The sequence below is a fragment of the Anolis sagrei genome, chromosome 6 (assembly GCF_037176765.1).
Source record: "Anolis sagrei isolate rAnoSag1 chromosome 6, rAnoSag1.mat, whole genome shotgun sequence".
In the NCBI taxonomy this organism is placed as follows: Eukaryota; Metazoa; Chordata; class Lepidosauria; order Squamata; family Dactyloidae; genus Anolis; species Anolis sagrei.
The window spans coordinates 16,740,413-16,755,065 of NC_090026.1; the positions used below are offsets into that span (position 1 = coordinate 16,740,413).

The following is a 14,653-nucleotide window of genomic DNA, read 5'->3' on the forward strand; positions in this document are numbered from 1 at the left end:
CCCCTAGACTTGGTGCTTTAGAAGAGGAGGAGGATGCAAATGCACTGCTTCCAAGCTCCAAGCTTTCTTCTCCTTGGATTCCTTTGCGAGCATCCTAATCCTTGCATATTTCCAATTTCCTATTCCTGGACTGCAACTCTCAGCAATCCCCCAGGTAGATAATATAGATAGATAGATGTTAGATAGGTAGATAGGTACATAGATAGATTTGTCTACAGACAACACTGGCTCTTCATCTTAGAAATGGAGATGAGCACCACAGCCCAGGAGGACTGCTGGGAGTTGCAGTCCAAGAATAGGTATAGAAGGAAGAAAGAGGAGAAAGAGGAAGGGAAAGAAAAGGGGGGAAGGAAGGGAAGAGGAAGACAAGGAGAGAATGAAAGAAAAAAGTGAAGGAGAAAGAAAGGAGGAGAGGAAGAGGGAGGGAAGGTTGGCCACAGTAATGCGTGGCAGGTACAGCTAGTATAATAATATAATATAATATAATATAATATAATATAATATAATATAATATAATATAATATGCATACATATAACCTTGATAATATTATAATGTAATACTATAATGCTGCTAGTAATAATACGATATTATAATTATTATAATTAAATATTTTATATTACATGTAATATTACTAATAATATTACAGTATAATGGTATAGTACAATATAGGTAAAGTTAAAGGTTTTCCTCTGACATTAAGTCCAGTTGTGTCCGACTCTGGGGTGTGGTGCTCATATCCATTTCTAAGCAGAAGAGCCGGCATTGTCCATAGACACCTCCAAGGTCATGTGGCTAGCATGACCGCATGGAGCGCCGTTACCTTCTCGCCAGAGTGGTACCTATTGATCTACTCACATTTGCATGTTTTCGAACTGCTAGGTTGGCAGAAGCTGGGGCTGACAGCAGGAGCACACGCCGCTCTCCGGATTCGAACCTGTGACTTTTAGGTCAATAAGATCAGCAGCTCGGTGCTTTAACCCCTGTGATACTGGGGGCTCCATAATACAATATAGTAATACAGTGGCGCAGTGGGTTAAACAACTGAGCTGCTAAACTTGTTGACCGAAAGGTTGCAGGTTGGAATCCGGGGAGCGGTGTAAGCTTTTGTTGTCAGCCCCAGCTTCTGCCAACCTAGCAGTAGATCAATAGATGAGTAGATCAATAGATACCACTCCGACGGGAAGGTAATGGCACTCCATGCATTCATGCTGGTCACATGACCTTGGAGGTGTCTACAGACAACACTGGCTCTTCATCTTAGAAATGGAGATGAGCACCACAGCCCAGAGTCAGACACGACTGGACATAATGTCAGGGGAAACCTTTACCTAAAGGTTTCCCCTGACATTAAGTCTAGTCACGTCCGACTCCAGGATGTGGTGCTCATTTCCATTTCTAAGCCAAAGAGTGGGGATTGTGTATAGACACCTCCAAGGTCATGTGGCCGGCATGACTGCATGGAGTGCCACTACCTTTCTGCAGAAGTGGTACCTAATCATCTCCTCACATTTGCATATTTTCGAACTGCTAGGTTGGCAGAAGCTGTGGCTAACAGCAGGAGCTCACCTCGCTCCCTGAATTCAAACCATCAACCTTTCAGTCAGCAAGTTGAGCAACTCAGTGGTTTAACCCGCTCCACCACCAGGGGGCTCGTTTACATGATACAATTACCACAATATGGTTCCACTTGAATTTCAAAGCCTGCATCCTATAGAATGCTGGGATTTCTAGTCTGATGAGACACTAGATCTCTCTGGCTGAGAATTGTAATTGCCAGTCCCAGAAATCCACAGGATGGAACCATGGCAATCATGATGCTTTAATTGTATAGTGTGAGAGGGGCCCTGATGTCAACATCTAACCCAGGCATGGGCAAACTTCGACCCTACAGGTGTTTTGGACTTCAACACTCACAATTCCTTTCTCCCCCTCAGCCTGAAGTCCAAAACACCTGGAGAGCCGAAGTTTGCCTATGCCTGATCTAAACTGACATTATCATGATAAGACCCCCAGAGACAATAACAATAATTAGGCTGGCCAGGCATGTACATAATTACATGTGCCCACGTTATGTTTTTTATGAATGACTTTTTTTTACAACCATTTTATACAACAGTTTTCAGAACCATTTTGACAAAAACATAAACTACAAAACTACATATTCTGAAAGTTGTGTATTTTTTATTTATTTAGTGGCTTATAACTTTATAATTTTCTTTTTTAATAGTCTTTATTGAGAGTTTTCATTAAAATACATTAAAAATAAAATCAACATTCAACTGAGGAAGAGAAAGAAATACACAGAAAGAGAAGAAGAAGAAAAAGAAAAAATAGAAAAGAAAGACCAACAAACAACAAAGGGAATTTTATTCACTTCCCAAATATCTTTAGTGAGGTTTCTTCCTTTTAATTCTTTATAATTTTCTAGTGAAATGTTTTTTTTTACAAAAAATCCTTCTGTTTGGATAAAATAATGAAGTGCCGTGAGGTTCTTCATTACAGTCTTTGTGCAAAATACTCTGTTTCTGATGCAGAATATCAATGTATTTTGTGCATAGGTAAGAATGTTTGCAGGAACCATATTTTTTATGTTTTACACCAGGCCCGTAGCCAGGATTTCGTTTCGGGGGGGGGGCTGAATTTTTTTTCAGGGGGGGTTTCAGGGGGGGCTGAGTTTTTTTGGGGGGGGGGGCTGAGTCTGAGTGAAAGAGGGTCTAGCCTAGCAAACCTTTTGTATCATTACCCCAATACCCCCATGCATATGGGATATATTGAGTATGGTGATCAGATCATGATATGAATAAACATAACAGTTTAAATAATGCACCAATAAGGCCTTTTCGCGAACCACCATGAAAATTTCGGGGGGGGGGGGCTGAAGCCCCCCGAGCCCCCCCCCCCCCGGCTACATGCCTGTTTTACACACACACACACACACATATAAATCATACATATTTTTGAGGATTCAGTCAAAATAGTTCTCAAAGGCACAAAACAAAAATATGTTGCAGTGAAGCAAACAGTGAGGGAATTATTCTGTGAGAAAGATAAATACAGAGATTTGCATCCCTCTTCTGTCCTAGTAACAAAATATTCCACCTGTTATAATAGAAACATTCTTAGAAAGAATAAAAATTCAATAATAAATACATTAGAAGCCCCTACAAATAAAAGATACATTTTTAATTACAGAACTTACTTAAGTTAGGTCAACCACCCCTTTGACCCAACAATGCAAAATACTCCACTTAGGCAAAGATGCAGAATGAAAAATGAAATGCAAAGATAAAGAATGGGGGACGCCTGGCTTGATATCAGTACGTGTGAAAAAGATCTTGGAGTCCTTGTGGGGAACAAGTTAAACATGAGCCAACAATGTGATGCGGCATAAATAGGAGTCTAGTGTCTAGATCCAGGGAAGTGATACTACCCCTCTATTCTGCCTTGGTCAGACCACACCTGGACTCACACTTTGTCCAGTTCTGGGCACCACAATTTAAGGGAGATGTTGACAAGCTGGAATGTGTCCAGAGGAGGGTGACACAAAGGATCAAGGGTTTGGAGAATAAGCCCTATGAGGAGTGGCTTAAAGAGCTGGGCATGTTTAGCCTCCAGAAGAGAAGGCTGAAAGGAGACATGTTTAAATATGTGAGGGAATGTCATAGGGAGGGAGCAACCTTGTTTTCTGCTTCCGTGGGGACTAGGATGTGGAATAGTGACTTCAAACTACAGGAAAAGAGATTCCACCTGAACATGAAGAAGAACTTCCTGACTGTGAGAGCTGTTCAGCAGTGGAACTCTCCGCCCTAGAGTGTGGTGGAGGCTCCTTCTTTGGAGGCTTTTAAGCAGAGGCTGGATGGCCATCTGTTGGGGGTGCATTGAATATGATTTTCCTGCTTCTTGGCAGGGGGTTGGACTGGATGGCCCACGAGGTCTCTTCCAACTCTATGATTCTATGAAATTGGAAAAATGCTGGCTGCTGGATAAATGTAGTTTCTGCTTGCTTGAGAATTACTATTAAAAATAGACCTAACCAATACAATATCCCATTCTATACTATACCATAAACTCTGTATTGACTTGATATTAATACTGAAATACGGCAATTAAAAGAAAATAAAGACAAACTTAACTTAAACATACATTTCTGCTAAAAAAAATTGTTTTAGTTTTTATTTAAAGTATTTTTCCTCAATTTTTTGCCAGTTGCTTGAGAGTTCCAGTCGCTTGAGTTCTGGCTACAGTATTAGCATTGTACAGGCCACCAAAATCTTTTAGCCTTCACAAATTCAGGAAGCAAAGATGAGAGGGAAAAGTAGAGTAAGGTCTTGAGCACTTTAAACTCTTTGAGGCACAGACCTGTCTTAAGTACCCCGCTGACTGTGCCGAAAAAACCCAGCCAGGTCCTGCAAAGTAACCCGTGGCTGGACCCCCCATGTTGGTTCATCATGGTCCCAAAGAGGGGAAGAACTGCTTGGGCTGGATGCCTCCTTCTGGAGGTCAACAAGAGAGTCACAACCCCTTGGTTCTGGGGAAACATCCAGAAACCAGTCATTGGAACGCTGGATCCAAAGTGGAACCGTTTCCGACTGCCTCGAGAGGACATCTGGCTCTGCACGATTCCGGCTCGGCTCTATCCACAAGGTCCCACCTTGCCTCCAGACAGATGGTACTGGCTTTCTTTTGTGGGGCAGGTACCCACGGAGAACCCGTTCACAGAGGATGGCGGAGATCACCATGAAGACACCCGCAACGAGGGCCAGGCAGGTCATGGCCAGCAAACAGTTGCTGCACTCACTGAGCAGAGAGGCATCAGAGGGAGGAGGCATCGCAACATCTGTACGGGGCTCCAATGCAGAGGAAGATTGGGCCAGATCAAAGCTGGATCTGGAGCTCCAATGGTTTAGTCAGCTGAATGCTGTGAAGGGGAAACATCAAACATAGGCAAATCAGTAGTTTGTAATTATGGACTAAGCTTTCCTCATGGTACCTGTTGAGCATCCTTCATCTGGGTATCCAAAATACCACATTCATGGTTTTGACTTTTGTGGGTTTGCTAATTCATGGATTTGAATAATCTAGGTCCTCCAGTGTGACTTTATGGTGAACTTGCTCCTGTCATGCAGGAGGAGTAGAGATTTGTAGAGAAAAAAACTTCTCTAAGAATCTCTAAGGTCTTCCAACAAGACCCATTGGTCAACTTGTCCCAGTCATATTGAAGAACATTTCTGGAGAGAACACTTATTTAGGAATCTCTAAGGTCCTCCAACATGATCTTATGTTCAACTTGTTCCAGTCATACTGAAGAACAGAGATTTCTGGAAAGAACACTTCTTTAGGAATCTTTAAGGTCCTCCAACATGACCCAATGGTCAACTTGTTCCAGTCATACTGAAGAACATAGAGATTTCTGGAGAGAACACTTTTTTAGAAATCTCTAAAGTCCTCCAACATGACCCAAGGGTCAACTTGTTCCAGTCATACTGAAGAACATTTCTGGAGAAAACGTCTCTAAGAATCTCTAGGTATTCCAAAACAATTTTATGATCAGCGTCCAGGGAAAGTTGACAATTGAGTTATACTAGAAAACCTAGAAATTCCTAGAGAAGTGTTCTCTTGGGTAAAATTAGCCATTTCTTTATTTGCATTTTTTTTCACTTTTATAGAGGACCTGTGCCCCTAACCTCAACAAATATGGAGGACTGGCTATACTCCAAAATCTAAAATTGCTGAAACAGTGATACCGTTGCTTTCTGATGGTTCAATGTACACACACTTTCATTTCAGGCACAACAGTCTTTAAAATAATCTTCAGGTTATGTGTATAAAGTGTATATGAAACTGAAATAAGTTTCATGTTTAGACTTGAGTCCCACCTCCAAGATTAGTAATTATGTACATGTATGCAAATACAATGATTTGGACCCAGTCTCCTCCTATGAACCTATATGAGCTGTGAGATCATCAGGAGAGGCCCTACTCTCGATCCCACCATCTTCCCAAGTGTGATTGGTGGGAACAAGAGAGAAGGCCTTTTCGGTGGTTGCCCTGCATCTCTGGAACTCCCTTCCTAAAGAAGTTAAAATTTCTCATTCTCTGCTAATGTTTAGGAATTAAGTAAAAACTTTCTTTTGGAAACAGGCCTCCCCTGAAGCAGAACAGAGTACTGAAAATGCCAGATCTATAGTGTGCAATGTTTGAACTGTAATGGACCTCCGGCAATGGACCTGACCACGGCCTAAATTAATTTACACCAGACGGGCTTTCAATCTATTGAATGTTTAATTGTGTTCTTTGTTAGTCACTAATTATGTCGATGTCAGTTTTTATAATTGTTATTAGATACGACTATGTTTATGATGGTGCTGCCTACTTGTATTGTATGCAATGTCGTTTGCTCCTTTGAGTCCCGAGGCAGGAGAAATAAATAAATAAATAATACAGATATTCCAAAATCTGTAAAGGTCCAAAACCCCAAACACTTCTTATCCCAAGCATTTTGGATAAAGGATACTCAACCTTTATTGTAAGTCGATAGAAGTGAAGTGAAATTCGGTAAAATGAGTCCAAGGAAAGAGAAAGCCATCATCATAATTTTTATATATTGTGTCATCACTGTATGTGGGGCTTTGCAAATAAAACAACAAAGCAGTCCCCCTTTACAATCAAAGATCAAAATAATTCTGCAACTTTGCAATTATCTATATAAATAAAAATGTAATATTCGTTTGTGGAATGAACATAACTCAAAAACACTGGACGAATTGACACCAAATTTGGACACAATACATCTATCAGGCCAATGAGTGACCATCACTCATAAAAATACTGAAAAACACAGCATAAGAGACTTAACCCCCCCCCCCACAAAAACATTACAACGCATGCACAAAACCACACACACACACAAATATGCAAACACACATATACACACATACAAAACACATATACACAGACTGGACCACAGCAACGCGTGGCAGGGGACGACTAAGATATTTTTATCTATCTTAGCTGAAGATGGTGACCAAAATCAGCATGATTTTGGTCAATCCTGCTCCTTTCTTTTTTTAAATCGCCTTGAAATCATTTCCTTCTTGCTTCTCTTTGCAATCACATTGGCTTAAAGAAATGCAAGTTTCAATATGAAATCTGAAGGATGATGAATTGAACTGAATTCTACTCCTATCAGCACATTATACCTGTTTTGCTCAACCTGTTGGTCTCCATATGTGTTCGGACTGGAATGATGGGAACTGGCCAGGAATGACGGGAACTGTAGAAGCAAAATACAATGAGGAGGAGACTGGTTAGCAACTGACTACTTCAAATTCCCTGCAGAAGTATTGGAACTACATCCCCCATCAACAGAGAGCAAGCACTGGCTATGTGATGATGGGAGTTGTAGTCCAAACCCTTGGAGGGGGAGACACGGCTGGGCAAAACTGAAGCAGAATATGATGTTGGGGTGTCACTTTAAGAAATGTAGTTATGAGGCACCTGAGGAATGTATTGAAAGCCATGAAAATGCATTCTTATGTTTGGCCTCCCTTTCCTAATGCTATGACAGGCTAATGCATCTGTTTCTGTGAAAAATGCTATCTCTTTTTGTTAAAAACAACCCACAACAACCCTATGGCAGACAGTAACAGGATGCAGTCTCAAAGCACGCCCCTTCCTTTGTGGTGTTGTGTTGTCAACAGCTAAGTTACTCCCATCAAAAAGGTTGATTGCAATAAAGCAGTTTCCTAGGGTTGCCAGATTGAAAACTAGAGCCTGCTCCTGTAATTTTACTAATTGTGTAGAGGAAAGATTTCAGCACTCAATTGTTCATCATGCAACCAAGCAACACTAGAAGTTCCCTCTTGTTGTTGTGTGACTTCAAGTCATCTGTACACATAATAAAAGTGAAAATACATATGTGCATGTATGGCTGGGGTGTCCACTTACACAAACAAGCTCCTGTCTGCACAAACAGCCATAGCTCCTACTAGTCAAGAGACAACAATGGCACTCCCTCTAATGACACTGCAGGTTATAGCGAGCGCCATGAACATGTACAACAGCCCTGCCAATGTCCTCCACAAACACCATTCTATCCACCACCCAAGTGAAGGCTTTCATATGAGGACAAATTCATCCCAGTATTCCTTACTCTCTCATTTAGTGTGGCATTTGCATGACCCCGTCCACTGTCTCTCCCTTAAGCCTTTCCTATTCTTTTCTATGCAAACACATATTGATCAGCAACTGAACATACTAGAGAAGTTTGAGGAGAATTCACCATGATTTACAGGAGTTGTAGGTACTGGGATGTACATTTCACCTCCAATCTAAGAGCATTATGAACACCAACAATGGACCTGGAACTAACTTGGCACACAGAACTCCCACGACCAACAAAAAATACTGGAGATCTTTGGAGGGATTTATAGGAGTTGTCGTTCACCTAAATCCAGAGCACAATATGAACGCAAACAATGATGGACGTGGACCAAACCTGGCATTCATACTCAATACACCCAAATTTGAATACTGATGGGTTTTGAGAGGTGTTGGCCTGGACATTTTGGAGTTGTAGGTACTGGGGTTTATAGCTCACATGCAATCTGAACTCCACCAAAGATGGAATTGGGCCAAATTTGGCACACAGAATCCCCATGACCAGCAAAAAATACTGGAGGTCTTTGGGGAAAATTCACCTTGATTTGGGGGAGCTGTAGTTCACCTACATCCTGAAAGCACTGTGAATCTAAACACCAATGGATCTGGACCAAACTTGGCACACATACCTGATATGCTGAAATTTGATTACTGAAGGGGTTTGGGGGAAACTGACCTTCCTTTCTGGGACTTGTAGTTCACCCACAATCAGAGAAATGGTGACCTCCACACAATCTGAGGATGCCTGCCACAGAATCAGGCGAACATGGCCATACAGCCCGGAAAACTCACAACCCACATACTGAAGTTCCTTCTTGTGTAGAGGTTTGAGCATTGAAATATGACTCTCTGAAGACCTGGGTTCGAATTCCCACCCAGTGGTGGAAACACACTGGGTGACACTGGGCGAGTGGCAGTAGAGTCCCAGTAGAGTCCCCAGTGGTAGGTAAAGGTAAAGGTAGTCCCCTGACATTAAGTCCAGTCATGTCTGACTCTGGGGTGTGGTGCTCATCTCCATTTCTAAGCTGAAGAGCCAGCGTTGTCCGTAGACACCTCCAAGGTCATGTGGCTGGCATGACTGCATGGAGCGCCGTTACCTTCCCGCCGGAGTGGTACCTATTGATCTACTCATATTTGCATATTTTCGAACTGCTAGGTTGGCAGAAGCTAGGGCTGACAGCAGAAGCTCATGCCGCTCCCCGGAATCGAACCTGCGACCTTTCGATCAACAAGCTCAGCAGCTCAGTGCTTTAACCCCCTGCGCCACCGGGGGCTCCCCAGTGGTACAGTGGGTTAAATCCTTGTGCTGGCAGGACTGCTGTCAGCGGGGTGAGCTCCCATCTGTCAGCTCCAGCTTCCCATGTGGGGATATGAGAGAAGCCTCCTAGTGGATGGTAAAACATCCGGGCGTCCCCTGGGCAACATCCTTCCAGATGACCAATTCTCTCTCACCAGAAGCGACTTGCAGTTTCTCAAGTTGCACCTGACACGAAAAAAGCCCCAAAAATATTGCAATAGGACTATCTTAGGGAAACAACTTGAAGGCACCCAACAACACCACACCCAACAATTAAAGGTATGTTTCTTATTTTTAATCTGGAACCCTAGCTGTAATGGAGAGGAAAGGGAGATTAAATGCTCACCTCCAGTATGTTTAAGGCAATTCTATTCCCTGGTTTTTGAACCCCGAAAGGCGTTGCATACAGTTCTGCTTTTGGGAGCCTCCTGGATAAAGTCGAAATTGGTTCATCTTTTGACAACAGTGGGGTGGGGGGTGGGGGAAGGATGTGGTGGGTGAGACGCAGAGCAGTCACATCATTTCCGGAGTACACCCTGCAAGAAGCTCACAGGATGGCGCTTCCTAAAACCAACCCTGTTTCATACGTTTCATATTCACTGAGAAGCACAGCTGCCACTTTGCTCCCTCCCCCACCAAAAGAGACGCTAGCATTTAATACTGTCACCAGATGGACACACATTAAAGTTAGCCATTTTGGAAAGAACAATATGGAATTAAAAAAGAAAACCACAAGAAAAGAAATTACACAGCATAAATTTAATTCAGCTACCAGGGAGCATGATTAAATTAGGGGAGAGGGGATTATTACAGCCAAGACAGTTCAAGTTTTCAGGTTGTTTTTTTTTCTTTTCCAGGGACGAGGGTAGAATATATTTATATATATTTACGCACAGACAAACACGTGCTCAGAACTTGAACAAGTATATAAAAACTGCTGTAACCATAAATAAAGGAAATGGACCAAACCAAACAAAAACAATTAGAATGAAACACCCACCAGCTATTTTTTAAAAAGAAAAACAAACACGAGGAAAACAAAAATGTCAACAAATTAATGCACCAAGAGTGTTTTTTCAAAAAAAAATAACTACAAGGAAGATAGAGGTAGATTTTTGAAAGGGTATGACAAAAGTGAAGGAATACATTGAATAACATGAGCTGTTGGGGAGGAAAAGGCAAAGGGAATAATCTAGCTGCAGGGAGTGGAACTATTTTAATGGTAGGAGGAAGGACTTACTGAACTTTAGAGGGAACTCCAAGTGGCTTTATATTCATCTTGATAGCAAATTGAAATATAAAAGGAACAGAATATTGAAGAGGATAATTACTATTTGAGGGTCTACAACTCCCCAAATACATCTGGAAAAAGTAACTTTTCAGTCTTGCCCACTCCAGCTGCAGTTCTGGGGGAGCACCCAAACAGTACTCAAGGGAGGCATTGTATATTTTTCTCTATGTGTAGAGAAAAATGTTGGTTCCTCTAGGTATTTTGGACTCCAGCTCCCAGAAGTCCCAGCCTGTACAGCAAATGGTCAGAGATCCTAAACATAGAGAGCAATGAAGTCAAGACCCACTACTCTATATATCAGTGGTTCCCAAACTTTGGGCCTCTAGGTGTTTTGGACTTCATCTCCCACAGTTCCTAACAGCTGGTAAGCTGGCTGGGATTTCTGGGTGTTGAAGTCCAAAACACCTGGAGGCCCAAAGGTTGGGAACCACTGGGTTGTTGTGAGTTTCCAGGCTGTATGGCAATGTTCCAGAAGCATTCTCCCCTGATGTTTTCTCTGCATCTACGGAAGGCATTCTCAGAGGTTGTGAGGTCTGTTGGAAACTAGGAAAATTGGGTTTATATCTGTGGAATATCCAGGGTGGGAGAAATAACTCTTGTCTTTCGAGGTAGGTGTGAATGTTTCAATTGGCCACCTTGATTAGTATTTAATGACTCAGCAGTTTCAAGGTCTGGCTCCTCACTGCCTGGGAATCCTTTGTTGGGTGATTAGCTAGCCCTGATTTTCCTAGTTGCCAACAGACCTCACAACCTCTGAGGATGCCTGCCAAAGATGCAGGCGAAACATCAGGAGAGAATGCTTCTGGAACATGGCCATTCAGCCCGGAAAACTCACAACAACCCAGTGATTCCGGCCATGAAAGCCTTTAAAAATACATTGGGAACCACTGCTATATATAGTCCAAGCACCCACTTCCCAATGTGCTTTTCTTCATAGTTCTTTTTGGGGCTTCAGTATATGCAATTCGATGTATCTCTGAAGGCTATTGGCTCCAGGTTCTAGTCTAGACTAAAACCATACTATTGAAATTATTGTACCCTTTCAATAAAATGGATCCAGCACATTGGATAGTTCAAGTTCACTAAGAGTGGATTCATAATCTATTGACATTGGAATCATCTTCCAGATTGCAAGGAATGGCAAAAAATCAGCTTAGAAAGTTACTTTTGGGGCATCTAAGGCAGTGGTTTTCAACCTGTGGGTCCCCAGTTGTTTTGGCCTTCAACTCGCAGAAATCCTAACAGCTGATAAACTGGCTGGGATTTCTGGGAGTTGTAGGCCAAAACATCAGGGGACCCACAGGTTGAGAACCAGTGATCTAAGGCAAGAACAGGCCACATTTTCCACCCATGCTGGATGAGTCTAATGGGAAATGTAGGCCAAAACATCTTGAATGCCAAAAGTTTCCAAGAAATGACCTGGCAAATTATCAGGATTTACTCAGGGAAGCTTTGAGGGCTACCATCCACATACAATTCTACGACATTTGAATGTTTGGTCCCCCCAAAATACTCATTAGTGGGTGCAGAGGGCAATTTAATTATGTTTCTGACCTTTTTAGGCCCTTTTTTCAAAGTCCCAAAAAGTGAGAACATTGACCTCACATACAACCTAGTGGTATTTTTATTTTTTTTAAAAAAGAATTGGGATTCTAGAGTATGTCCCAATGTAAAAAAAATTAAAATACAATACCCCTTATTTGGAGGGCATTGTTTTGCAGAGAGGAATAGGCAAACACAGCCAGATAAGGGACAGGGCTATTACTCACTGATTCAATTGCAGATTCAAGAGCAGGGGGAAGGAGGAGAGGTTGAAAGAAGTGTCACAAATATATCCACTCCTACGTCACTTCCCCTTTGGATGTGGCAAGATGCAGCCCACACACAGGATCACAAAGAAAGGCTAACTGGGGAAGATGAGGGGGGAATGCAAGTGTGTCAGGTCCAGTGCAGATTTGGGCAGGCAAGGAGGTCCTACGAGGAAGAGACCTACAACCTACAGGGTTTTCCAGTGCAGAACAGGAACGGTGGAGGGAGCAAAAGACACCAATCAATGCCAAAAGAATCTCTTCCTAACCATTCCACCACAAATAATATTAATCATAATCATTAAAAAAGACATTGTCATTCCCCAACCCCATCCCAAAAGTCTGTCCATGAGTCAAAATATTCAAGAGTGCAGGATTAAGAACAGTGGCTCTTCTCTTTTTTCTCTCTCTTTCTTTTTGTCTCCCAACAGGAAGCTCGTCTGCCTTCTTCATTCTTTTCTTTTTCCAGTCTCTCTTCTTTTCCCTTTTTCTCTGTTTAAAAATTGTCACCTTCATCTCTCTTCCTTTTTGGAGACTTTGGAAGAGTGCCACGCTGTGGAGCTGCCAAAAGGAAAACAAAGGACCAGTTTTAACTTTTGATCAGAAAGGGAAACTCTAATAAAGACAGCTGGGGCCATTCCAGCTGGGTCAGTCAAAGGTGCCTACCGAATGAAGGTTTTGAAGGCAGCCGACTGTGGGTTGATACAGAGTGGGACCCGCTTCCCTCGTTGTTGGTCCAAGATAAACCTGTGCACCAGTTCTGAAAAAGAAGACACCATCTGAATGTCTTTGTCTCTATATCACTGACACTATCCTAATGGACCATGTTGACAATGACCATTTAAATTTATTTAAGTTAATTTACCATACATACTCGAGCATAAGTTGACCTGAATATATGGCGCCTAATTTTACCACAAAAAACTGGGAAAACTTATTTACTCGAGTATAAGCTGAGGATGGGAAATGAAGCAGCTACTGGTAAATTTGAAAATAAAAATAGATACCAATTGAGGCATCAGTAGGTTAAATGTTTTTGAGAGTCATGGGTTAGAAATAATAATAATAATAATAATAATAATTATTATTATTATTATTATTATTATTATTATTATTATTTTCCACTCTCCATGGAATGATCCTGAACTTATCCACAAGTCGTATCAAAATCCTTAATTTTGACCCCCAAAACTTATATATGAAGTTAAAATATACATTGGTAATTTATTTATTTACCGCATTTATATACCGCCTTTCTCAGCCAGAGGTGACTCAAGGCGGTTCACAATCGGGAGTGATTAGATGCCATAACAATTATCAAAAATACAGTTAAAACAATTATAAAAACAATTCAACATTTAAAATGTGATATAAAAGAAACAATAATGTCTGTAAAAACAAAATCCTTGGCGTCTCTTTACTAAAATCGTCCAATTGCATCGTTGGTCGTTCCATATATTCATTTTCGTCCAACCATGCTCCAGTAATAAAAGCTTGCTCGAAAAGCCAGGTGTTAACCATTTTAGTTTAGAAAGGGACATTTAGAAATCTCAGGGAAGAAAGTTTTGCTGTTTCAACAAACTACAAAGCTTAGGAGCCTGTAGGATGTGTGCACAACTAGAGCAGAATCATTGTGCTATAACTGTGTTGTGTGGAAGGGCCCTTAAACAAGAACAGCCTTACTCAGAGAGTTTTAAACAGCTTGGAAAAAGAACTGCTTTAGTTACACTTTCCTGTATTAGTATAAGGTTTGAACAGATACCTTTTGGATTCCTTCTAACCTTCCAGAAGCAACAAAGAATCCAACTGCACCTTCAAGACTAACACTAGACACATATTACAATCACTCTGGAAACAGTAACAGTGTACTGAATGTATTTACTCTCTGTATATAAATCTCTGTTCTCCTCTGATATAAAGTGTCTTGAATTAGACTATGTAACACATTTTTTGTTCCTGGGTTATAAATGTCATTTCCTAATTAGTTCTATCATAAAACATGAAAAAAGTTTATTAAACTGCAAAAACTTTGCTTTTGTGGAAGGGATATCCTGCAGCACATTTTGCTATAGTTTTTCAATGATTATCTCACAGAG

At 41.4% G+C, this 14,653-nt stretch overlaps 1 protein-coding gene and 1 long non-coding RNA gene across 3 annotated transcripts in view; both read right to left on the reverse strand.

The window, feature by feature from the left end:
• Positions 1-4,825: 4,825 nt before the first annotated feature.
• On the reverse strand, positions 4,826-9,920 carry LOC132779363 (uncharacterized). Its single transcript, XR_009631791.2, has 3 exons — positions 9,805-9,920; positions 7,201-7,274; positions 4,826-4,919 (listed from the first exon to the last, which is right to left on the reverse strand). It is a non-coding gene; the product is annotated as an uncharacterized lncRNA (long non-coding RNA).
• Positions 9,921-10,202: 282 nt separating this feature from the next.
• The window catches only part of LOC132777807 (serine/threonine-protein kinase NLK2-like), a 28,220-nt gene continuing 23,769 nt past the window's right edge, over positions 10,203-14,653 (reverse strand). The window contains exons 10-12 of one of the 2 annotated variants that reach the window (XR_009631713.2): positions 13,224-13,317; positions 12,062-13,118; positions 10,203-11,945 (exon numbers count right to left, since the gene is read on the reverse strand). Coding sequence is in view for 1 of the 2 variants with exons in the window: in XM_060780276.2 (XP_060636259.2) it covers positions 13,070-13,118; positions 13,224-13,317 (143 nt within the window). In the remaining variant the exon portion in view is untranslated. Of the gene's footprint in view, positions 13,119-13,223; positions 13,318-14,653 lie in introns of both variants that reach the window. The other variant, XM_060780276.2, reaches the window with a different exon arrangement.